Here is a 24,411-nt window from a genome sequence, read left to right as displayed (position 1 = left end):
CAGGGGCCATGTGCATTTGAGTAATGATCATTTTAGAGAGCTAAATTCACAAAACTTCTCATAGATAGATCTGGAAGTTTGGGGGGGGAAATGTTTTAGAAAATTAGCTGATCAGAAACATTAGAATCAAGAGAATATTCTGAGAAGTAATAAAACAGTACTTGATAGGTGAAGTAAGCTTGGAATGATCTGGCTTTTTAAAAGTCAATCTTAGAATAAATCACTTAAATTTTCTGTAGGTTAAGAACACAGATAAAAAGTCAAACAGGTTCTTAGGAAATTAATGGGGATAAAAGTTTCAGCATTTGCTCACCCTTTCAAACTATCATTTCCTGGGATCCTTAATTCCACCTCTTTATGTGTATCTGAGCTCTTTGTCCTTATCTACTAAGTAAATGGTGATCAGAATATAGAAATTATACAGTGTAGTATATGAAATAATTCATCCAACAGATGCTAAGGGGCCTCATACGTGCCTTCGCTGTCTTATGTGCTGGGGATACATCCATGAATATAATAGAGAACAGTCTTGACGTCAAGGAACTTAGAAATTGCATTCCTACTCTCCTTAACTTATAATTGCTGTATTTTTTGAGTGCCTGCCCATAAAAATAGGCCCTGTGTGTGTATATCATCTGTACTTTGCATTATTCTCTCCCCTTGCCCTGCTCTATTTTTTTCAGCACTGTTACCACCTGATACATATATTTGTTTTTTAATCTCTCTCTCCCAGTAAGTAGAATGTAAGCGCATAACTTTGGGAACTTTTCCTTTTAACTGCTCTCACCTCCCTAGCACCCAGCACACAGTGTATGAGGCACTCAATAAATACGTGTTACATAAGGGAAGAGTTGGCTGTTTGCCTCTGTATACTGACGCTCTTAAGTAGTAGTTTGTTTTTCAGCTTTATTGAGATCTAATTGACGTACAGTGTTGTGTAATAAGGTGTACAGTGTGATTATTTGATACATTTATATATTGCAGTGTGATTACCACCTGCAGTGTTAGCTGACACCTCCAGCATGTCACATACTTAACCATTTCTTTTTTGTTGTGAGAGCGTTTAAGAGCTCTCTTAGCAGCTTTCAAATATATAATACAGCATTGTTAACTGTAATCACAATGTTATACGTTAGATCCCCAGAACTTACCTTCAAACTGAAAGTTTGTACCCTTTGACTTAACATCTCTGCAGTCCCCCCAGCCCCACTCCTCAGCCCTTGGTAGTCCCCATTCTGCTCTCTGTTTCTACAGGAGCATGGCCTTTGAAGATTTCACATATGGATATCATACAGTCTTTGTCTTTTCTGACTTACCTCACTTAGCATAATGCCCTCAGGGTCCATCCATGTTGGAAATGGCAGGATTTCCTTCTTTCTCACGGCTGAATGGTATTCCTGTGTGTGTGTTTATACACACCGTGTCTTCCTTCTCCGTTCATCTGTTAGTGGACACTTAGGTTGCTTCCATATCTTGGCTATTGTGAAGCTTAGCTAATGGTGCAATAAACATGGGAATGCACATATCTCTTTAAGATCCCAGTCTCATTTCCTATGGATATATACCCAGAGTAGGATTGCTGGATCATATGGCAGTTCTATTTTTAATTTTTTGAGGATCCTCCATACCGCTTTTCACAGTGGCTGCACCAGTTTGCATTCCCTCCAACAGTGCGCAGTGTTACCCTATTCTCCACATCTCTGCCACTGCTCTCTTGTCTTTTGATGACAGCCATTTTAACAGGTGTGAATTGATACCATTGTGATTCTGATTTGCATTTCCCTCATAATTAGTGATGAACCATCTGCATGTGCCTGTATATCTTTTTGGGAAAAATGTCTATTTAGTTCCTCTGCCCACTTTTTAATTGAACTGTTTCATTTTTGTTATTGACTTGTATGAGTTATTTATATGTTTTCTATGTTAACCCCTAATCATATATATGATTTGCAGATATTTCTCTGATTCAGTAGGTTGTCTTCCATTTTTTATTGTTTCTTTTGTTATGCAGAAGCCTTTTAGCTTGATGTAGTTCCATGTATTTATTTTTGCCTTTGTCGTCTGTGCTTTTGGTATCATAACCAAAAAAATCATTGCCAAGACACATGTCAAGGAGCTCTTTCTCTTTGTTTTCTTCTAGGACTTTTGCAGTTTCAGGTCTTAAGTAGTTTTTAATCATATTGTTTTGTCATTTCTAATTGTATTTTTTTAAGTTTTTATTTAAGTAATCTCTACACCCATTGTGGATCTCGAACTCATGACCCCGAGATCAAGAGTTGCATGCTTTTCCAACTGAGCCAACCAGGTGCCCCTCTACTTGTATTTTTAAGGCATTCCTGATCATCCTATATAAAATTTCAGATTGCTCCCTTTTTTCCCTTTCATTTCCCCTTTAACTTTTCTCCATAGCACCCAACTTCTGACATACTATATAATTTCCATCGGCTTTCCCCAACTTAAGAGTATAAATTTCATGAGGGGAGTGAGTTTTGTATATTTTAGTTATTGTTGTATCTCCAGTATCTATGGTGGGAACACACATACTTGTTGCAGAATTAAGTATTTGTTGAATAAAGGATTGAATTATTTGATTCCAAGAGAGACAGCTGAAAAACAGCAATTTTATAAGATCTTACAAAAATGGGAGCAGGAGGGAGAAGAGAATTAAGAGACCTATTTTATTTATTGGTTGAGGCTCTGGGCTTGAACTCGGAATTCAGTTTGTGCTAGAAGATCATTACCAGTGAATGGGTGAGGGAATTAATGAAGTAAGAAGAAAAGTGGGGGAGTCAGGACAGTGAATTGTTTTCAGCAGAGTCAAAGGTTCAGATGCCCACATGAAGGAGAAAAGCAGAAACAGTGCCAACTAACTCGTGTTGGAAGTTAGATAAAGTTGGTAAACCTAGGGCAGTGGCTCTTAAGTGTGAGCTTGTATCAGAATCACCTGGAAAGCTTGGTAAAACACAAGATGGCCGGGTTCCATCACCAGAGACTCTGATTAGTGCGTCTTGAGTGGGGTCTAAGAATCTGCGTTTGTGACAAGTTCCCAGGTGATGCTGATGCTGCTGGTCTCTGAGGGACCTCTGACACCTGTGAGTCTGTACACCGCTTATGGCAGGAGTTAGGGGTCAAAGAATTACCTGTGCTGACGAGCAATAGCCGGTGTACCGTGCGGTCAGGTGGGCAAATCATTGCTCTTAGCTGCTGTGTTTATGTCGTCCAGTCTCCTCAAATGGTACACTAGAGGACCAAAACCATGGTCTGCACGGCTTTTAATTCCTCTGAGGACTTACCACAGTGTCACAGTGCAATCCAGATATTAGATGGTAGGGACTCACACATACACAGAGTGAATTTCTCTGGCACTATTTAATAGAAGCATTTTTTCAGTTTCAAGCCTGTGTTACTTGGAAATATCCTTGCCATTTTTTTTTTTGCTGCAGTAGAGGGAGCTACAACCCAAATTGTATTTATGTAGCAGTAACACATAATAGGGTTATTTTCCTTTTCCATCCTTTTCCTTTAGTCTTTTTTCTAATTTTAAAAATCCACTTTAATGAAGTATTTTAAATGTGCACTTTATTGTCTTTGGGCAAGTAGATAAGCCTGGGTAACTACCACCCCAATTACTATGGAACACTTTAATTCCTAGTCTTGCAGTGATTTCCGCCCCACCCCCAAATACATAGCTGCTTTTGGTCACTATAGGTTGCCTGCCTAGAATCTCATGTAATTGGAATCATGCAGTATGCACTTATTTTTGTCTGCCATTTTCTTCCGCATAATGTGTTTTAGATTAATCAGTGCTGTTGCATGTATCAATAGTTCACTTTTTCCTATTGATAAGTAGTATCCTGTTATATGGTTATACCATGTTTTGTGTATCTGTTCTCTTTTTGATGGCATGAGTCCTGTGCTTTTGAAAGGAATTGGGGAAAAAAGGAATTATGTTTGTTTACCATTTGACTACGTGTAAGTATCTTGCTCTTAATTTTTTCTTTCTAGGAAGTTTTTAATTCTTCCCTTACAAGTAATAGTACCTAATTTGCTATTATCAAGTAAATAGTTACTACCAAATAATTTGCTATTATTAAATAAAATTCTAAATTTTTCTAATCTTGCTGCTGCTTCGAGATGGCATAGATGAAACCATAGCAGCCAAAATTTGTGGCAACAGTCTTCCTCCCAAAACTTAAGTAAATATTGTTGCGTAAAGTTTGTTATTCAACGTTTGTTCTGATTTTTAAAAAAAAATTCTGGTGAGACTTCTAGTTTTCCCTTTGCAAACAATTTTACTGATCAAGTGTTTCTTGATATTTAGCTAGGTTTGCTAATTAGCTGTTCTTTCTAGAGGGAATATTTTAGTATGATAAAGAAAACTAGTAATACATGAAGAGGGTAATAGACCTGTGATCAAGAAATATACCAAAATGCTAACTGTAGCGTCTAGGAGGTGAGCATGTATGGGTTTCACTGTAAAATTCTTCCAAAGTTTCTGAGGTTTGAAGGTTTTATAGTAAAATACTAGGGTCGGGGAGGAAGGGAAAGCTAGTGAATTGTTGCAGGACAGGTATTGTTACTGATGTTGCTCTCCTGCCCTCCAGTAATGCTGGCTCTCCTTTTTATAGCCCCTGTTACCTGCCTGTTCCTATAAAGTTATTCTCAGTATGAGAATGAAAGCACAGTTAGCCAGCTACCAGACTATTAAAGCTAATCCCCTGGTGATGAACAAGGTTTTGAAGTAGGTTCAAAGACAGTTGTGATAATGGTTTTGTCAGTAAAGCATCAAGAGTAGTATGACTTTTAAGTTTGTAAGCAAAAGTGTCCAAGTAATATATTTGGGAGAGAGGGAGGAATCAATGAGATTATTGGAGTGAGGATTCTTAGCCAAGGAAAAAACAGTTCAGGAGGGAAGACTGGAAAAACCAAGCCACTATTCCCTTCCATTTATCTTTCATCTTTTATCTTGTCTATAACTGGATCCTAAAGTTAACCTCCTGCCATGAGAGAAGGACTATTTTTCCAGCTGGATGAGAAAAGTAGCATTAAGTCTCCCGTTCTGTGCTGTTCTCTGCTCACTTACCCCTGAAAGGTGATTTGCAAACAAAGTCAAATCCATAAGTATTTATTAAGTAACTGCTCTCTTTTCAGAATTGTGCTCTTTGGAAATTAAAGCGTATGAAACATAACACTGTATGAGGAGCTTGCAGTCTAGTTAAGAAATCTCTTATTTCTGGCCCTGGGCAAATTCAATAAAAGTACAAACTGTATAGTCAAGTGCTAAATCGAATGTAAATATTTTAGAGATTCAAAGAAGGGAACTTTGGCATGGGCCGGAGTAGTCATGGAAAAAGTTTGAGATAATGCTACATGTTAATAGGTGAGGTAAAGCAGAAAGTCATTTCATGAAAAGGGATCCAGTGTGAGAAAACAAATGCTACCGTTCTTTTACTGTTCTAAGACAGTAAGAAAACTAGACTGACTAAAGAATATTCATTAGAAGTAATGGGAGATAGACTTCTAGAATCAAAATCAGGGAAGCAACAGTATGGATGAACATTGAGAACATTATGTTCAGTGAAACGAGCCAGTCACAAAAAGATGTACTATTATGATTCCACTTATATGAAGTACCTGTAACCAAACTGATAGGAACAGAAAGTAGAAGGTGGTTATCAGGCGCTGGGGGAAGGGCGAAGAGTTGCTTTAAAGAGTATAGAATTTCAGTTTTGCAAGATGAAAGAGTTCAGGAATCTGTTTCACAGTTGTGTGAACATAACACTACTGAACTTAAAAATAGTTAAGATGGTAAATTTCGTTTCTTTCTTTTTTAAACTACAGTTGACACACAGTGTTACATTAGTTTCACGTGTACAACATACTGATTGAACAACTCTGTATGTGCTCTGCTCACCACAAGTGTAGCCACCATCTGTCACCGTACAGTGCTAGTACAGTAACATTGGCCATATTTCCTGTTCTGTACCTTTTATCCATGTGACTTATTCACTTCATAACCGGAAGCCTGTATCTTCCTCTCCCCTTCACCCATTTTGCCCATCCCTCCACCCCTGCCCCTCTGGCAACCAGCAGTTTGTTCTCTGTTTTTATGGGTCTGATTCTGCTGTTTGTTTATTCATTTATGTTGTTTTTTAGATTCCATATATGACTGAAATCCTATGGTAAATGTGTTTGATTTATTTCACTTAGCATAATAGTGTGTAGCTCTATCCATGTTGTCACAAATGGCAAGATCTCATAAGATGGTAAATTTTATATTATGTGTTTTTTACCACAATAAAAAATCAGAGAAGCAATGGCATGCTAAAAAGGGAATCATAAGATAAAATGTAAAGCATCTACACTTTAACTCCCACCCCCCCCCCTCCAACCCCTATAACTTATAACTGGGGCTGTAATTAAAGGAAAACAAATATGGCTGAGAGAATACTAGAGCTCCAAAGGAAGAAAAGTAACTTGTTATTTTAAATGATTGCAAGGATCCTAAAGAATTACATACCAAGATATTACTACACATGTAATTTTGTAATTAATATTCTTTCAGGAATGATGGAGAGAAACAACAGAATTAGATAGCTAATTTTAAAGAAGGGAAAAGTTGGATTGAGAAAAATAAAAGTATATGGATTTAATGTCCATTTTCACAAAGTTCTAGGAAGTCATACGACTTTGATACAAAGGTATGAATACTTTGAAGAAAATTAGTGATCAAGAAGAGCCAGAAGGGCTTCCTCAGAACAAGTTCTTGCTGGACTAACCCTAATGTTCTTTTTGGATTGGTTTAATAATAGAGGACTAAGTGATTCCATGAAAGTACATGGTGTTCAGCAAATTGTTTGACAAAGTATCTCAAAATGGAAGAGCCGGACTCTTCCTCCACGATGAAGTAACAAGGCTCAGAATTTACCCTTCCACCCAAAGCAAACAGATAAAATATATAGGAAACAGTGGTTTTCAGAACACTGGAGAGGAGGCAGTGAAGGAATGTGGTCTCTGAGAGACAGGAAACAAACCAGCAGCCGTGGGTTTGCCCCAGCTTGCTGCCTCTGCAGAGCTGCTGGGCCGCAGCACAGGGAAGGGGACCTAAGGCCGAGTGCAGCAACTCCCTGCTGATTGGGAGGAGATTGGAGTTGGTAGTCCAAGGAAACAGACATAGCTGGTGTTTATAAGAGAGTAGCAGAGAATAGCGAGCTGCACAGAGAGAGAACCCAAGAGAATCCCCCTGGGAGTAGTCAGTGGAGGGAAGAAACTATACCTGAGTGGGGGAAAGAATCCTCTTTGAGGGATTAAAGGGAACAGTTTATGGTGACCACACAAGGTGAGGAACAGTGCCTGTTCCGAGGAGCTGGACTGGAAAATCTCTTAATTCACAGGGCACTGAGTAGAGTACTCAGGATAGTCCTTCCTCAGTGGTGAGGAATAATCTATTGCTGTGGATCTGCATAATAAATCACAAAAGCAAGACCTGAAGGGATCATACTGTTTCCAAGTAACTTAACTATATACCTGAACAAAACTCAAGATCTATAGGAATACAAAATTACCTAGCAACCAAAAGGTAAAACTCCTAATGTCTGGCATCCAGTCAAAGATACCATGTATGCAGACAGACAGGAACGGATGACCAATCAACTGAAACTGACTCAGAACTCACATAACTGTTAGAATTAGCAGGTGACATTAAAGCAGTTATTATGATTATATTCCATATATTCAAAAAGTTAAATAGAGTCATGGGAGATAATAAAACCCAAATCAAACTTCTAGAAATGGAAATTGCAATGCCTGAATTGAAAAATACACCATAGAGGATTAATACCAGATTAAACCTTGCAAAGGAAAAGATTTGTGAACTTGAAGATGCTGCAATTGAAATCAAAATGAAAACAAGAGCAAAAAGAGAATCTTATAAAAATGCAGAGTATTGGTGAGCTTGTGTCACAACTGTAGGTTGCTTAAAATATGTGAAATTGGAGTCTGTGAAGGGGAGAGGACGGAGGAATGGATAAAAAAAATAAGGGCCAAAATCTTTCCAAACTTACACCCACAGATCGAAGAAGCTGAACAAATTCTAAGGACAAGAAACTTGAAGAATACTTCACCAAGGGCACATCATAATCACATTGCTCAAAACTAGTGGTAATGAAAATAAATCTTAAAAGCAACTAGAGGAAAAAGACAAGTTAGGTAGAAATGAACAAATATAAGCATGACAGCGGGTTCTCATTAGAAACAAGACTAATATCCCTCATGAACAAATACATATAAAGCAGCTAAACAAGATTTTAGCAAATTAAATCTTTTCAATAGATAATACAGCATGACCAAGTGGATTTACCCCAGGCACAGAGGTTTAACATTTAAAAATCAATGAACTGAAAAAGAAAAATCATATGATCACTTCCGTAGACACAGAAAAATTATTTGACAAAATCGAACATCCCTTCCTGATAAGACTCTTAGCAAACCGAGAATGGAAAGGAACTCTCTCAACCTGATAAAGAGCATAAATGAAAAATCTACACCTAACCTCGTACTGAAAAACTGAATGTGTTCCTCCTAAGATCAGGAATAAGACAAGGATGTCTGTCTATTCTCTTCACTTCTGTTTAGCCTTGAACTGGAGGTTCTAGCTAGTATAGTCAGACAAGAAAAAGAAATAAAAGACATCCAGACTAGAAAGGAAGAAGTAAAATTATCTTTTTTTCATAGAAGATGTGATCATCAAAGTAGAAAATCCTATGGAGTTACTGGAAAGTTACTAGAATTACTGAGCATTTAGCAGAGTTGCAGATGCAAGATTAGTATATCAAAATTAATTATGTATATACTAACAATGAACTGAAATTGAAACTTAAAAACACAGTAGCGTAAAGTTATGAAATACTTAGGGATAAATCTTGACAAAACACATAAAAGACCCTGAAAACTAAAAATCATTGCTAAAAGAAATTAAAGAGACCTAATTAAGTGGAGAGATTCACTTTGTTGATGGTTCTGAAAACTCAGTATTGTTAATTCTCTTCAGATTGATCTGTAGATTTGGTGAAATCCCAGTTGAAATCTCAAGAGAGGGTTTTTTATAGAAATTAGAAAGCTGTTTCTAAATTTCATTTGGAAATGTGAAGAACCTAGAATAACCAAAACAAGTTTGAAAAAGAACAAAGTTCAAAGCTTAACACTACCTGATTTCAAGACTTATTATAAAGCTATGATAATCAAAACACTGGGATATTGGTGTAATGCTAGGCAAATATACTGATGGAACAGAATAGAGAGTCCAGAGAAGAAAAACCTGATATATATTTGGACACCTGATTTTTGACAAAGGTACAAAGGCATTGCGATGAAAAAAAGATAGGCTTTTCAACAAAAGGTGGTAGAATAATTGGATTTCTGTATGCATATACAAAAAGTCAGTTCAAAATGGATCATAGAGCTGAGTTTAAAACCTAAAAGTACAGCTTTTAGTAGAAAACAGAGAAGAAAATCTTTGTGACCTTGGGCTAGGCAAAGATCTTTTAGATATTACACCAAAAGCATAATACCTAAAAGAACGAATTGATCAGTTGGTCTAAAAATTAAATCTGCTCTTTGAAAGACATTTGAAAGAGAATGAAAGAAAATGAAGGGATGAGACGATAAGGCACAGACTGGGATAAAATCTTTGCAAAGTATATAACTCACTAGGGACTTCTATCTGGGCGATATGACAAATTCTAAAAACTCAACAATAAGATAACATGCAACCCAATTTAAAACCTGGCAAAAGAATTAAACAGATACTTCATAAAAGAAGATATAAGGATGGCAAGTAAGCTCATGAAAAAATGCTAGACATGATTAGTACAAATTACAACTACAATGAGATACTACTTACTACACATGTATTAGACTATCAAAATAGACCCACACCTTTATTTTCTGACTTTGGACTTGTGTGGAGATGTAAGGTATGGAGCATCTTCTAATTCTGAGAAGAAAGTCAAGAAAATTGTGAAGATCCTGATGACTGGGGGAAAAATTGGAAACCAAATCTTCTGCCAACCCAGAAAATCCTCTCCACAAATATAGCAGAGAAAGAAAACATTTGAAAACATTTTTATCATTGGATAAGCATGAAACCAGGCTACAATTTGCATCACAGGCAGATTGCAAAGACAGAAATCTCACCTTCCCATATAACCAGACAGATACAATCCATTACATACGTGTTCTGAAGATAGATTATAACTTGTCCGTATGTAAGAATACTTTCTCCACAGCACCACTTGCTATACAGAATTCATTCTAAATTCACATGGTGATTCAGGTGACCGTCTGTGTTAATTAATTGTCTTTAACCAAAGGAAAACTGACACTTCCATCTCTGACAAGGGTTAATTAAGAGCTTTGGAGAGAAAGGCACCTAAGCGTCCCACAGTGATGGGGACATTGGGGTGCATCTTCCTTGATGATTGCGTTGCAAAGGCAGGCCTCTAGGAGAAACTCAGTTGTAAAGCTGGCAAGAGGTTTATTCAGCTTTTTAAAAGATTTACGTACCTTTCAGAGGGACAGTTAAGTTTTCTCAAAGCAGTGATCTGAGAAGAAGGAAGGAAGGATAAGATGTTTTGGCACCAGGAAAAATTTAATATTTTATTAACCTTCACAAAACCCAGAGCTCTGATAGGGTTTTACTGCTGAATGAACCAGCCTTTGTTACCATCTACCTTTGGGCTTTTTGTTATAGAAGCTGACCCCCACTGTGTATGTAGTTTAGGTATCCTGTATCCTGTAGACAAAATCATCCTAACTTACTCATCCCCTGAGGGTGAGCAAAATGAATCCCTCCCAGCTCCCTTATATCTCAAGACAAAGCCTAAACCATTAACAGTGATCAGAAATACCTGCTTTCTTCGTTTATCTTTAAAAAAAAAAAAAATGCATGTGTATTTTGCATTTGAATTTGTAATATACCCACATTAGTTTTAAGATTTCTCTCTTCCCCATCCCTTCCCCTTAAAAAAAGAAAACAAAAAAAAAACTTTAAGATTTGAGAAAAGATGTGGGAAAGAGCAGAGGGGCAGGTCCTTTTGGAGAGATTAAAAATTGTTTTAATGTGTATCTTTTTTTTAATTTATTTATTTGAGAGAGAGAGAGAGAGAGCGTGGTGGGGGGGGGGCAGAGGGAGAGAATCTTCAAGCAGACTGCCCTCTGAGCAGGGAGCCCAGTGCGGGCTTGATCCCACAACCCATGAGATCATGACCTGAGCCAAAACCAAAAACCAGACGCTTAACTGCCTGAGCCACCCAGGTGTCCCCAGTGTGTTATCTTTTAGAATATAATTTCCACTGAGTATGTTTTAATTTCATTTGATTTCTAACCAGTCTGTTCCAAAGACATTATTGAAACATTAGAAGTATAAATGAAATGGAAGTTTTAAGTAAATTATTTTTCAGACAATCTAAGGTGTTTTTTTTTATGAGTTACATATACATGTAAATGCAAGCCTTTTTAGAGTTGGAACATCTTCCCATGATACACTGAACATTGCCATTGGTAGTTGTGAAGAAGAATAAATGCGTCATCAAGGCTTATTTGATAAGTCAACATAAAGGACCGAGTAAGTACATATTAACTTGGCAGTTGAGGTTCTTTTAGCTTTACCATTTCTCTATCGACACTTACATTTTTCTCTTCAGATTTGGTTGACTTTTCTTTCTGTAAAACTTGCCTGTTCGGTTACTACCAACACTAGTGTTTAGATGACTTCTGGCATCACCACCTCCCAAATACCTTGTCTTTAGATGAGAGAAAGCTAAAAGAGACATATATGAACAACATTTAAAAATAGCCCTAAAAAGGGGTGTCTGGGTGGCTCAGATGGTTAAGCGTCTGCCTTCGGCTCAGGTCACGATCCCGGGGTCCTGGGATCGAGCCCCACATCGGGCTCCCTGCTCGGCGGGAAGCCTGCTTCTCCCTCTGCCTCTACTGTTCCCCCTGCTTGTGCTCTCTGGCTCTCTCTGTCAAATAAATAAATAAAAATCTTAAAAAAAAAAGCCCTAAAATGTAAGCCACACATCCATTCAAACTGAAGTACTTAATAGCACCTTTTTATATGCCTATAGGCTTTTGTCAAAACCGTTGTCATCTATTAAAACCTAGTTTTAAGAAAATTAATACTAAAGGAAAAAATAGTGTGGTAGCTAATTTAGACTGTAGACTTTTCTCAGCTTTCACAGCAAAGATCACAATTCTCCAATTGTTCTATTTTTAAAATCCATGTTAAGAATCTTAAATCATCCCCCTAAGGTCAGGAACGCGGCAGGGATGTCCACTATCACCACTGCTATTCAACATAGTATTGGAAGTCCTAGCCACAGCAATCAGACAACAAAAAGAAATCAAAGGCATCCAAATTGACAAAGAAGAAGTCAAACTCTCACTCTTTGCAGATGATATGATACTTTATGTGGAAAATCCCAAAGACTCCACCCCAAAACTGCTAGAACTCATACAGGAATTCAGTCAAGTGGCAGGATATAAAATCAATGCACAGAAGTCAGTGGCATTCCTATACACCAACAACAAGTCAGAAGAAAGAGAAATTAAGGAGTCGATCCCATTTACAATTGCACCCAAAACCATAAGATACCTAGGAATAAATCTAACCAAAGAGGCAAAGGATCTGTACTCAGAAAACTATGAAATACTCATGAAAGAAATTGAGGAAGACACAAAGAAATGGAAAAACGTTCCATGCTCATGGATTGGAAGAACAAATATTGTGAAGATGTCAATCCTACCTAGAGCAATCTACACATTCAGTGCAATCCCCATCAAAATACCATCCACTTTCTTCAAAGAAATGGAACAAATAACCCTAACATTTGTATGGAACCAGAAAAGACCCCGCATAGCCAGAGGAATGTTGAAAAAGAAAAGCAAAGCTGGCGGCATCACAATTCCAGACTTCCAGCTCTACTACAAAGCTGTCATCATCAAGACAGTATGGTACTGGCACAAAAACAGACACATAGATCAATGGAACAGAATAGAGAGCCCAGAAATGGACCCTCAACTATATGGTCAACTAATCTTTGACAAAGCAGGAAAGAATGTCCAATGGAAAAAAGACAGTCTCTTCAGCAAATGGTGTTGGGAAAATTGGACAGCCACATGCAGAAGAATGAAACTGGACCATTTCCTTACACCACACACAAAAATAGACTCCAAATGGTTGAAAGACCTCAATGTGAGACAGGAGTCCATCAAAATCCTAAAGGAGAACACAGGCAGCAACCTCTTCGACCTCAGCCGCAGCAACTTCTTCCTAGAAACATCGCCAAAGGCAAGGGAAGCAAGGGCAAAAATGAACTATTGGGACTTCATCAAGATAAAAAGCTTTTGCAAAGCAAAGGAAACAGTCAACAAAACCAAAAGACAACTGACAGAATGGGAGAAGATATTTGCAAATGACATATCAGATAAAGGGCTACTATCCAAAATCTATAAAGAACTCATCAAACTCAACACCAAAAGAACAAAGAATCCAATCAAGAAATGGGCAGAAGACATGAACAGACATTTTTCCAAAGAAGACATCCAAATGGCCAACAGACACATGAAAAAGTGTTCAATAGCGCTCGGCATCAGGGACATCCAAATCAAAACCTCAATGAGATACCACCTCACACCAGTCAGAATGGCTAAAATTAACAAGTCAGGAAACGGCAGATGTTGGCGGGGATGCGGAGAAAGGGGAACCCTCCTACACTGTTGGTGGGAATGCAAGCTGGTGCAGCCACTCTGGAAAACAGTATGGAGGTTCCTCAAAAAGATGAAAATAGAGCTACCATATGATCCAGCAATTGCACTACTGGGTATTTACCCCAAAGATACAAAAGTAGGGACCCGAAAGGCTACGTGCACCCCGATGTTTATAGCAGCAATGTCCACAATAGCCAAACTGTGGAAAGAGCCAAGATGTCCATCAACAGATGAATGGATAAAGAAGATGTGGTAGATATATACAATGGAATATTATGCAGCCATCAAAAGGAATAAGATCTTGCCATTTGCAACGACGTGGATGGAACTGGAGGGTATTATGCTGAGCGAAATAAGTCGAACAGAGAAAGATGTGTATCATATGACCTCACTGATATGAGGAATTCTTAATCTCAGGAAACAAACTAAGGGTTGCTGGAGTGGGGGGTGGGGTGGGAGGGATGGGGTGACTGGGTGATGGACACTGGGGAGGGTATGTGTTCTGGTAAGCGCTGTGAATTGTGCAAGACTATTGAATCTCAGATCTGTACCTCTGAAATAAATAATGCAATATATGTTAAGAAAGAAAAAAAGAAGAAGAAGAATGTAGCAGGAGGGGAAGAATGAAGGGGGGGAAATCGGAGGGGGAGAAGAACCATGAGAGACAATGGACTCTGAAAAACAAACTGAGGGTTCTAGAGGGGAGGGGGTTGGGAGGATGGGTTAGCCTGGTGATGGGTATTGAGGAGGGCACGTTCTGCATGGAGCACTGGGTGTTATGCACAAACAATGAATCATGGAACACTATATCTAAAACTAATGATGTAATGTATGGGGATTAACATAACAATAAAAAAATAAAAAAAAAAAAGAATCTTAAATCAGTAACAGTATACCACGTCCTCAACATCCTCTTCTGAATGTGTAATCCAAAATTAAAAAGAATTGTTTAGCTATATTACTTTAATTTCAAGCATTGATTTTGTTATAAATTTGTGTGTGTGGTGTGTGTGTGTGAGTACGTGTGTTTCTGTGAGTGTATGTGCGTTTGTGTGAGAGTGTGTGGTATATGTGTGTTTATGGGAGAGAGAGAGAGAGAGAGAGAGAGAGAGTGTGTGTGTGTGTGTGTGTGTGTGTGTGTGTCCCCGTATGGCTAACCCCTGCTCTCTAGTCTTGCTTCAGACCCGTTGGACCAAGCAGCAGCGGTAAAGGTCTAGAGGTATCCTGGAGGTTGGGGGTGGAAGCTGTATTAGTTCCTAGGGCTGCCTTAACCAGTTATCACAAACTTGATGGCTAACAAATTTATTTTCTCCTAATTCTGGAGGCCTGAAGTCTGAAGTCCATTCCATCTGAAGGTGTTCCTTGGCGTGTAGCAATATAGCTTTAATCCTTGTCTCTGGCTGCATGTGACCCTCCTCCCTGTGTGCCTCTGGGCCCAAATCTCCCTCTCCTTTCTCCTGTAAGTTACAAGTTACTGGATTTAGGGTAGGCCCTAAATCCAAGATGATTTCATCTCAAGATCCTGACTGATGATATCCCCAAAGACCCTATCTCTAAATAAGGTCACATTCTGAGCCTCCAGATGGACGTGAATGGGGGAGGTGGGCACACACTGTTCAACCCACTATAGTAGTATTTAATTAGGTTTCTTTTATTATTTTATTTTAGAGAGTGGGGGGAGGAGCAGAGGGAGAGGGACAAGCAGACTGTGGTGAGCACAGAGCCCAACATGGGGCTTGATCCCATGACCCCGAGATCACAACCCAAGCTGAAGCCAAGAGTCCGAGGATCAACTGACTGAGCCACCCAGGCACCCTTAATTAGGACCCTTTTTAAAAATGGTTTAAAAATAATATTCCTAAAAAACCTAAAACTAATGTCCCTTTTTGTTATCTAAAACTTCCACATTCATTATTTTCTTGATTTTTATAATGTTTGTGTTTACATCAAGTACTTCCATAGCATCCCCCACGGAAAGGAATCATTTTGTGGGAAACTCTTGAATTTTCTCTCACTGTTCCTTCACTCACTTCTCTCTCAAGAAGTGATGAAATTAGAGCAAGCCTGATCCATCAGCCCACATTTAACCAAGAGACATGGGATTGCACAGAACATAGCGCTTTCGGACACGTTTGTGCCCAGAACTCCAAGAGCTTGTGCTTCTGGTCTCCCTACAGTAAGCAGACCCAGCAGTCTCTTGCTACATCCAGCCAAGTCTGTTTTTTCAGTTCCAACTTCTCTGCCCATGACGTGGTGGATAAATTTCGAGTCAAGCAGATCTCAAGGTCTAGGGTCAGGGAGTGAGGTTGGAAGCCCTGTTACTCTCCATTCCAGCTTTACCAGTTATAAGGTTAACAGGCAGTCCCCATTTACCTCAGGACTGTCTGTTTTTACTTGCTCATCTAAGAACTGTAATGGTAATCAGAAAAGATATTAATGTGCCTATTTTTAAGATAAAGAAATTTCAGCAAAGTCACGGTAAAGGAGTTCTTCACCAAATCCTAATGAAGAGTTAGAACCCAGATTTCCCGATTCTCTGGAGTTGGTTTTCTTATGCTCACCTTGAAGACCCCTTTCATAGAATTTAGATTGGAATATGCCCAACATTATAGGTCACAGTTACTGTTTGTGTCAACTCTGTCACTGTTGATTTCTGAGTGACCACCGTGGCTTGCAGTGCCCATGGAGAGGTCGGGAATCCTTGCCTTCATATAAACAATGCTGTTACCTATGGAGAGCAGTCATGAAATTCTTAGACCTCCTATTAATCCATAGTGTTCTGAAACCTTCATTAAACAGTTGGCATTACCTGCTGGAAGAACTGCAAAAACTACTCAAGTGTCAGTATATAAAAGTCCTTGCTAGGTCCAGATAATATACTAGTTATTTCCTTCAGTGTCTGTTAATAAATGTGAATTAATCAATTCGTACTTGTACTCTGAGCTCTGTAAGCTGCCAAAATAGATGATTGATCTTAATATGTGACTTTTAAAAGAATGTCTGTGAAAAATCATGAAGTGGTTTGTTTTATGCCATTTTACAACCTTGTCCCATGTGCTTCCAACAGGTATGCGGACTTTGTTAACTCTCTTACATCAGAAGTCTAGTTGTGCATCTCCCTGGATTTTCTTACGCACTGCACTATTCTAGAACACGTTATTATGTTTTAGATCATGTGAGTGAGTTTCATTCTGTGATGTGTTTTTCATCAAAGCTGTTTAAAGTAGGTTATTCGTTTCCTCTGCCACTGTGACTAGATCACTTGATCTTGTTGAATTCTAACTGAAGCTCATTTCTCTCCCTTCTATTTTCAGATATTTGTATCTGCTGTTCTCCAGTGATGACCTTTTACCTTTAGACCACTGGGTATTCAATACAGAGGCTCATCCTCTGCCCGTGTTACATTTAGCCAACACCACACTTTCAGGAAATCCTGCTGTTCGATGAAAGCAGCTCCAGAAAGACCATTCTCACCTGTGTTTTGTTTACATGGACTACTACAGAAATTAGTCTGGAGAGGGGGCTTTGGGAAACCTGGACCTCATAAGTCACCATGGCAGGGTGACATGACTATGCCCCACAGGACTTTTCAACTTGTAGATATCTCAACTTTGAAATGATTCCATTTTATACCTGACCAAAATATATTCTGGTATTATGTAAGACAAAGACCTGGTATGCTTGGATTCTTAAAGAGATGGTCACATGGGAAATTTTGCCTGTTACTACTATATTGTTTTTAGAGTCCTGGAATCTGGAGTCTAGACTGCCTAAGAATAAGCCAAGAATGTGGAGCACCTTGTGGGAGTGAGAGATGGCCTTTGGAACCAATTATATATGTGTTCCTTACAAAGCGGAGCAGCTTTCAAATCAAATATTTACTTATCATCGTTTCTCCCCCTTTTCTCCATTTTTAATAATGGAAGGAACTAACACAAAAGAATGGTGGAACTGCGTCAAGAGCAATGAAGACTGGAAAAAAACCCAAGTACCTGTCCCTGTCTCAGTTTCTAGTTCCCCACTGGATGACCAGACTGGCAACCATTTCAGATCCCAGTGTATTCCATTGAAATTTCTTGGTTAAATTTAATTTTCTCTGGGGGCATGATCTCACAAAGAATACTCTTCAAGTCTTTGTCTCCATATGGAATCATTGAAACTGCTATTTATCATAACCACTACTTATGAGCCTGGGTTTGGGATTTTGTGCATGTTGATCAGTCTAGTGTGGTAGCATGACCAAAAGTGGGGGAAACGCTGCAGTTTGTCGCCTTGAAACCTGTTCTAAGAGAAAGCCTTGGTTTTGTTGGGAGGAGATTTTTTTTTTCCAAACCAGCGAATCTACCAAGTGAATTTTATCCACTTTAGCCTTGTTATAAATTTAGTAAAATCCCTCAACTTACGACTTTATGTAGCTTGGCAAAATTCACTATACTATTATGCAGCTCTGAATTTACCCAAATTTCTTTTACAGCCTATTAAATCAAAAAACAAAATACAGTGAAACTTGCTTAAACATTCTATCTGGAATGGGAACAGGGGATCCTTTATTTATTCTCTCATCAGATGAGTGAACTTTTCACAAATATTTTATGTAAAAAATAAAATTCAGCTTTTATTTTCTGCAAGGGTATTTATAGAAATCCAAAGAACAGCTTCAAAATAATTTTTAGCAAAAAAAAAAAAAATGTATAATTAATCATATTAACTAAATTTGGGATATATCTAAGGGAGTTTCTCTTACCATCAATAGATTTTACAGTGATATTTATTTTTAAAGAAATTACTATTTCTTTATATTTGGGGGGAAGAACTTAAATTTTATCAAGAACTGTATTGTAAGATAAATATGCTTATAAATTTTCTGTCCCTTAAATTCACATCACAGTGCAAGACACTTTTTCTTCTTTACATTTAATACAAACAGCTTCCATTGACAATAAAAGTTGGGAGCAGTGTAATTAGTCTGATATTTACTCTGAATTTGAAGATTTCGTGAACAGTGTTTGGGGAAGAAGCCCACCTTGGATTCTGAAGGCATATTTTCTTATTTTGATAGCTTTTCTGTTTAACCTTTTAGCATGTAGTAGATTTAAATTGGAGAAAAGATTTAATAAATTAATATAATTAAGTATTTTCTACGGGTTATCATCTTACGCCACCAAGAGTCAGACAGTCCTCACAATTTAGCAAATGATCCCCAGCGTTTTCAGTATACCTAGAAAATAAGAATGTGGAGCCAGTGCATTATTTAAGTTTTTAAGAGAGTTAAATTTTAGCACACATTTTGAAATTGTAATATCTTTTACTACTTGAAAAATAAAAATTTTTAAATGAGAAGGATAGATGACTAACTTGAGAAAGGAAGAGTATTTTGTTCTCAAAAACATGTTAGCCTTCCTCCTAAAAATAGTGCAAGCCCGCTTATGAGTCACTAAAAAGTGTGAACAACTTGAGGTAGCAAAGAGCCACTGGGTAGCCGGCCGTGCGCCCACGCGCACTTTGTTCAGAAGAGTGCAGAGTAAAGGGGCCTTCTTGGTCTCCCAGGAGCCTCTCAAGGAAGGAGAAGACAGAGCCCCCACCCACAAGTGCTCGGTTTCTATCTCTGGGCTGACTGGGGCTTAAGAGGAGGCAGAGAGATGTCCGAGCATGGCCAGTTCTCACACAAGCGAAGAATCTGACAGGGGCAGAGGAAGGGTCATCTTCACCACCCGCTCCCTTCCCTGTGATGAAAGAAGACTAGTGCTTATCACAATGCTTCCATTGTTTTTTTTCTCTGAATACCAAAGGCAATTAAAGTCAGCTACAAATGACTTGCCAGTGTCATGTTTTGTTTTGTTTTTACAGATTTTTAAAATTATTTCCTCTAGGATCAGTCCTTATCCCATACTTAGTTTCCAAGAGTATTTACTTCCTTCTGTCCCTTACCATCCTTTGCATTTTGTAGACCTATTACTCAGGTTAAAATACTCATTTCACGTATAAGATCTTCACAAAGAACCTAGAGATGCTCCTTTCCAGGTGCCTCATCAGAGAGCTGACACCTCCCTTTGTGCCTTTGGCACAAATGTGCTGAGTAGATAGATTAGTTGGTACATAAAAGGAAAGAAAAATAGAGATGTTGAACACCCCTCTACCTTCTACATTTCTCTCTTAGAATTTTAGAATCACACTTTTTTGTTGAAACCGGTTTGAAGTTGTTAAAGCCAAGCGAATGCGGCCCTAACCAAAAAGTCATCTCTGCAGAAAAACAAGACCCCAGTCAGAGGGTTCTTGCTTTCTGGTGGGTTGCATGTATGTGCTGTTCTGTACCTGACACCCACTTACACCCGTCCTTGAGCAGATGTTCATATGTAAGGGTGAAGCCTGGATATTGGAGGAATGTGTTCCTCTTGTGGATGTTGACCCTCATTCTCTGTGACGTCAGCTGAGGCACCCCTGGGCTGCCCTTGGTAGATCGTAACCAAGCAGTTGGGAACTGTGACCATTGGCTTCTCATCTCCACTCTCCTTTGCCAAAGTCTTTGTCCGAGCTACAGATTTGTTGATAAAAGATTGTGCTTGCCGTTCTCGTTATGCAGTTTCTCCTTCCGCCTGGATTTCTGTGAATGAATGCACGAGTGAATGAGAGAATGAGTGAACAAACATGGAGTCCCTAACACGTGCCGAGCGAGCATTGTGCTAGGCATGCACTCTCAAGCATTAGAACATTTGTGATTCCAGTGGCATTTTCTGTGTAAGAGTAATTCATACCATTTTAAATGTTTTCCAGTATGAATTATGTTACAAAATCCTTAATTTTATATTTCATTTAAATTAAAGAGGAAAAGAAATGGTTTATAATATATTTTAAGCAATGTGTTACTATATAATACTAACAGCTATAATTGTAGTTAATAACTAAAGTCTCTTGGAAAATGTCAAAGAAATACTTGACTTCTGATGCAACTTTGACTAAAATATTTACTTTAGAAATAAAAACATTCTTTTGCTATATCACTTTAATTATATAATTAAAAATTAGTGTTTTATAGAAATGCTGGTTATTTTATATTCAAAAAATTTTGTCATGTAAGTCATGGGTAAGATCTGCAGTTGTAAATTGTTCTTGCTCTGCTAAGGGTCCTGCTCATGGTCCCATGCTGTTAAATATAAAGAAAAATATACTAAAATATTTCTAAGTTCCAAATAACAAGTTTCTAGTAATCATATTTTGAGTTCTTATTTTTCTTTAGGTCTCCTTACCTTCAAATTGGCTAGCTCATATCTTATCTGTTCTCTACGTAGATATATACATAAATACAATTATTCACAGAGATTTTAAATATCGTCTGTGTTTGTTAACAAACACAAACACAGTTGTTAACTAGTTCTGGCTACACGGATTGTAAGCAGAATGGTTGAGTTAGCCAAATATGATCTGGAGATATTTTAATGTACTTTTCTGGTTCAAGAACACAGGTGAAGATGATTTTCTGTTACTTCAGCTCATTCAGATCATGATGGAAACATTCTTTGATCTATATAATGGGTCAGCAAGCTTTTCTGTAAAGGGCCAGATAATAAATATTTTAGGCTTTGTGCATCATACAGTGTCCTATCTCTACTACTCAGTTCTGCCATTGGACCATGAAAGCTGGCATAGACGATATGTAAATGAAGGGGTGTGGCTGTGTTCCAATAAAACTTTATTTACAAAAGCATGGAGAGCTGGATTTGGCCCATGGGTCATAGTTGTTAACCTTTTATCGCAAGTTTAATTTCTGTAAGACCCTTATGTAATCTCTGATCAGCATCTTTTCTCTGTGTTTGAGTTACGTAATTCATTTTCAAAGCAAAAAGATGGTGTGTATGTATGATTGTATGGATTTGTGTAACCTAAAGCTATATATTTTGTTGTCTTGAAAATAGATCTACTCTTCTGGAGTCTGTTCAGGTTCCAATCTGATACAACTGTCATGAAAATGGCATTTTTTGTTGTTGTTTGGGGGGTATTCTCTCAGCCAGTTTCCTTGCCTTGTCATTTAATGCCACAATTCCAGACTCCCCATATAAAAAGGAGGGTCTCTGTGGTGTCAAAATATTGAGTCTCTCCAGGTTCTGCCTGCTCGTTGATCTTTGGACCAGGACTCTGGCTTGCTGGGACTGCAAAACTCTTCCACTTGAGTACTCTCAGATCCCTACAATGAGAATATGATAGAATCTTTAACCTTCGTGCTGCAAAAACCAATCTCTTGAAAAATTTGAAGCAACAGAAAATGGGGTATGTGCCTCATTTGCCATTTGGCAGCCACTATTCCTTTTTCAGACTGCAGAATGGTCCTGCCTCTCTTACCTCGAGAACAGCCTAAATCTGAGTGCAGAGAAAAGATACATCCAAAAGGAGAGTTCCCTTTTCTCTTACTGCATAGCTTGCCTCAAATCCTTTACAAGTCCATCGCATTATTTCAGAATGTCAATATGCATCATATTTAAATTAAAGCATCCCTCAACGTCAGCCTTACATTTCCACTGTTGAACAGCTAATCTCTTTTAAACTTTGCTTGAACCCAGCAGCACTGGTGAAATTACTCAAAGTTACACGACACCATATTACTAGTATATACGTTGCAGTGTACCAGTCATCGTGACTGAGAGAGATTTTTCACTAAGAAGTGTATCAAATAGGTATTTCTTTCTTTTTGGAAATTCTAGAGGAGGGGAGCCCTGTAAATGAGCTGCCTTTCTAGGTCCAGCATATGCAGAGGGCTTCAGTTCGGTGTGGGTGTAAGTGTGAGCACACAAACACAGAAACCCACATCTATCGTGTTAATATGCACAAGATTTTAATCGCAAACGTCTTGCTGCTATTGAATGCTACAGAATTCTATGGCAAATTGCTTACCAGGACACTCCGTGGAGATAAGTTCAGCTCGCTCTTGAGAAAAATTATTTCTTAGAAAACAAATTAGTTTTTGTTGGATTAATTAAATAAGGTATCCCCCGTTTTAATTACTAGATTTGGAAATTGTAATGCCATTCCTCAATCTCACTGGTCTCAAATTCACTGATAAAATTTTTCCCTAAACTAGTAAGTGGGGTAAGTATAACCTCCTAGATCGGTACCCACTGGCCGCTCTTGAACTGATTTCCAGTCATGTCCTCCATATGTAATTTTTATAAATTAAAGGTAATATTGTATATTAAAGATCAAATAAAGATGTTCCTTAAGTGAAAGTCTTTGTTTATCCTTCATTTGTACCCACTGATGGCAACAGAGTTCAATCTTCCTACTTAACATGACAACTTTGGCTTTTTTTTTATAACTGGTAGTCTTCAGTCTCCTACCTTCAGAGAGTATTTCTTTTGATTCAGCTAATCTTTACACTTACTGGTTTATTGATTTTTTTTAAAGATTTCTTTATTTTGGAGAGAGCGCACGCGGAGGGGAGGGGCCGAAGGAAAGAACGAGAATCTCAAGCAGACTCCCCTCTGAGTGTGGAGCCCAGTGCGGGGCTCAATCTCAGGATCCTGAGATCATGATCTGAGCTGAAATCAAGAGTCAGACGCTCAACCAACTGAGCCACCCAGGCGCCCCTGTAAAGGGTAATTTTTATCCCATCTGATTTTGAGAAAACTAACTATAGACCTATGTGACAATCTTACAGTGTTACTGTGCCTGGTACCTCTAAGACCCAGTCCAACCTCTGAGGTCATCGAGCTTAAATCCTGCCTTAATCACTGGATCTCATTCTGTCACATTAAAATCTGACCTGATTCTTGAGCAAAGACAGGCTTTGGGGGCCTGAGGAATAGGATCAGCTAGACTATAGATAGTGGTTTAATCTATCAATACTGTAAAGACATAGGATTTTTATTTTTATTTTTTATTTTTTTAGATTTTATTTATTTGAGAGAGAGAGAATGAGAGAGAGCACATGAGAGAGGGGAGGGTCAGAGGGAGAAGCAGACTCCTTGCTCAGCAGGGAGCCCGATGTGGGACTCGATCCCGGGACTCCAGGATCATGACCTGAGCCGAAGGCAGTCGCTTAACCAACTGAGCCACCCAGGCGTCCCAAGACATAGGATTTTTAAAACCTTGAGCCCATGTGGCATCAAATAAGATAGTGGTAAAACCTGAAGCAACAGCTAATTTACAACCAGTGTCTCATTCTTTCCGGCACAGTGGATTTCAACTTGATCAAAATTTTAAACAAGGAAATTTACCTTGCGGGCGTATCAAAATTCATCGCGGACTTACGTTTTCAAGAACAACGAAAACAGGACCAGATAAAAGAATAAGGATCTCTGGGTGACTCCGATTTGATAAAATCTGGGCCTCTGTCTGCCAGATACCTGCAATTTCCATCATTATTTTATTGGGTTACAAAAGATTGTCAACATGCAAATAGCATTCACGTTAAGAGAATGGGTTCATCACAGAAACATCATAGACTGGTGGTTACTGGAGGGTGGAGGGATGGAAGTGCTGGCCACGGGGCACAAACCTCTGTAAGATGAGTAAGTTCTGGGGATGCAATGTACAGATGGAGACTACAGCTGACAGGTCTGTATTACATACTTGAAACTTGCTGAGAAAGTAGGTTTTAATGTTCTCATCACACACAGAAAGTATGTAAGAGGATGGGTATGTTAACTAAGT

At 38.5% G+C, this 24,411-nt stretch overlaps 1 protein-coding gene across 3 annotated transcripts in view; it reads left to right on the top strand.

Annotated features, from left to right (window-relative positions):
• MAN1A2 (mannosidase alpha class 1A member 2) overlaps positions 1-24,411 on the top strand; it is a 251,056-nt gene that overhangs the window by 212,325 nt on the left and 14,320 nt on the right. Inside the window, exon 13 of one of the 3 annotated variants that reach the window (XM_036071038.2) lies at positions 17,085-22,985. The exons of the other annotated variants lie outside the window; for them this stretch is intronic. Within the exon in view, the coding sequence (XP_035926931.1) occupies positions 17,085-17,217 (133 nt within the window). The 3' untranslated portion in view covers positions 17,218-22,985. Of the gene's footprint in view, positions 1-17,084; positions 22,986-24,411 lie in introns of those variants that run through there. 3 annotated transcript variants of the gene reach the window in all.

This window comes from Halichoerus grypus, chromosome 5 (assembly GCF_964656455.1).
Source record: "Halichoerus grypus chromosome 5, mHalGry1.hap1.1, whole genome shotgun sequence".
In the NCBI taxonomy this organism is placed as follows: Eukaryota; Metazoa; Chordata; class Mammalia; order Carnivora; family Phocidae; genus Halichoerus; species Halichoerus grypus.
Note: the sequence above shows the minus strand (reverse complement) of the source record. Positions and strands in the feature narration are given on the sequence as shown.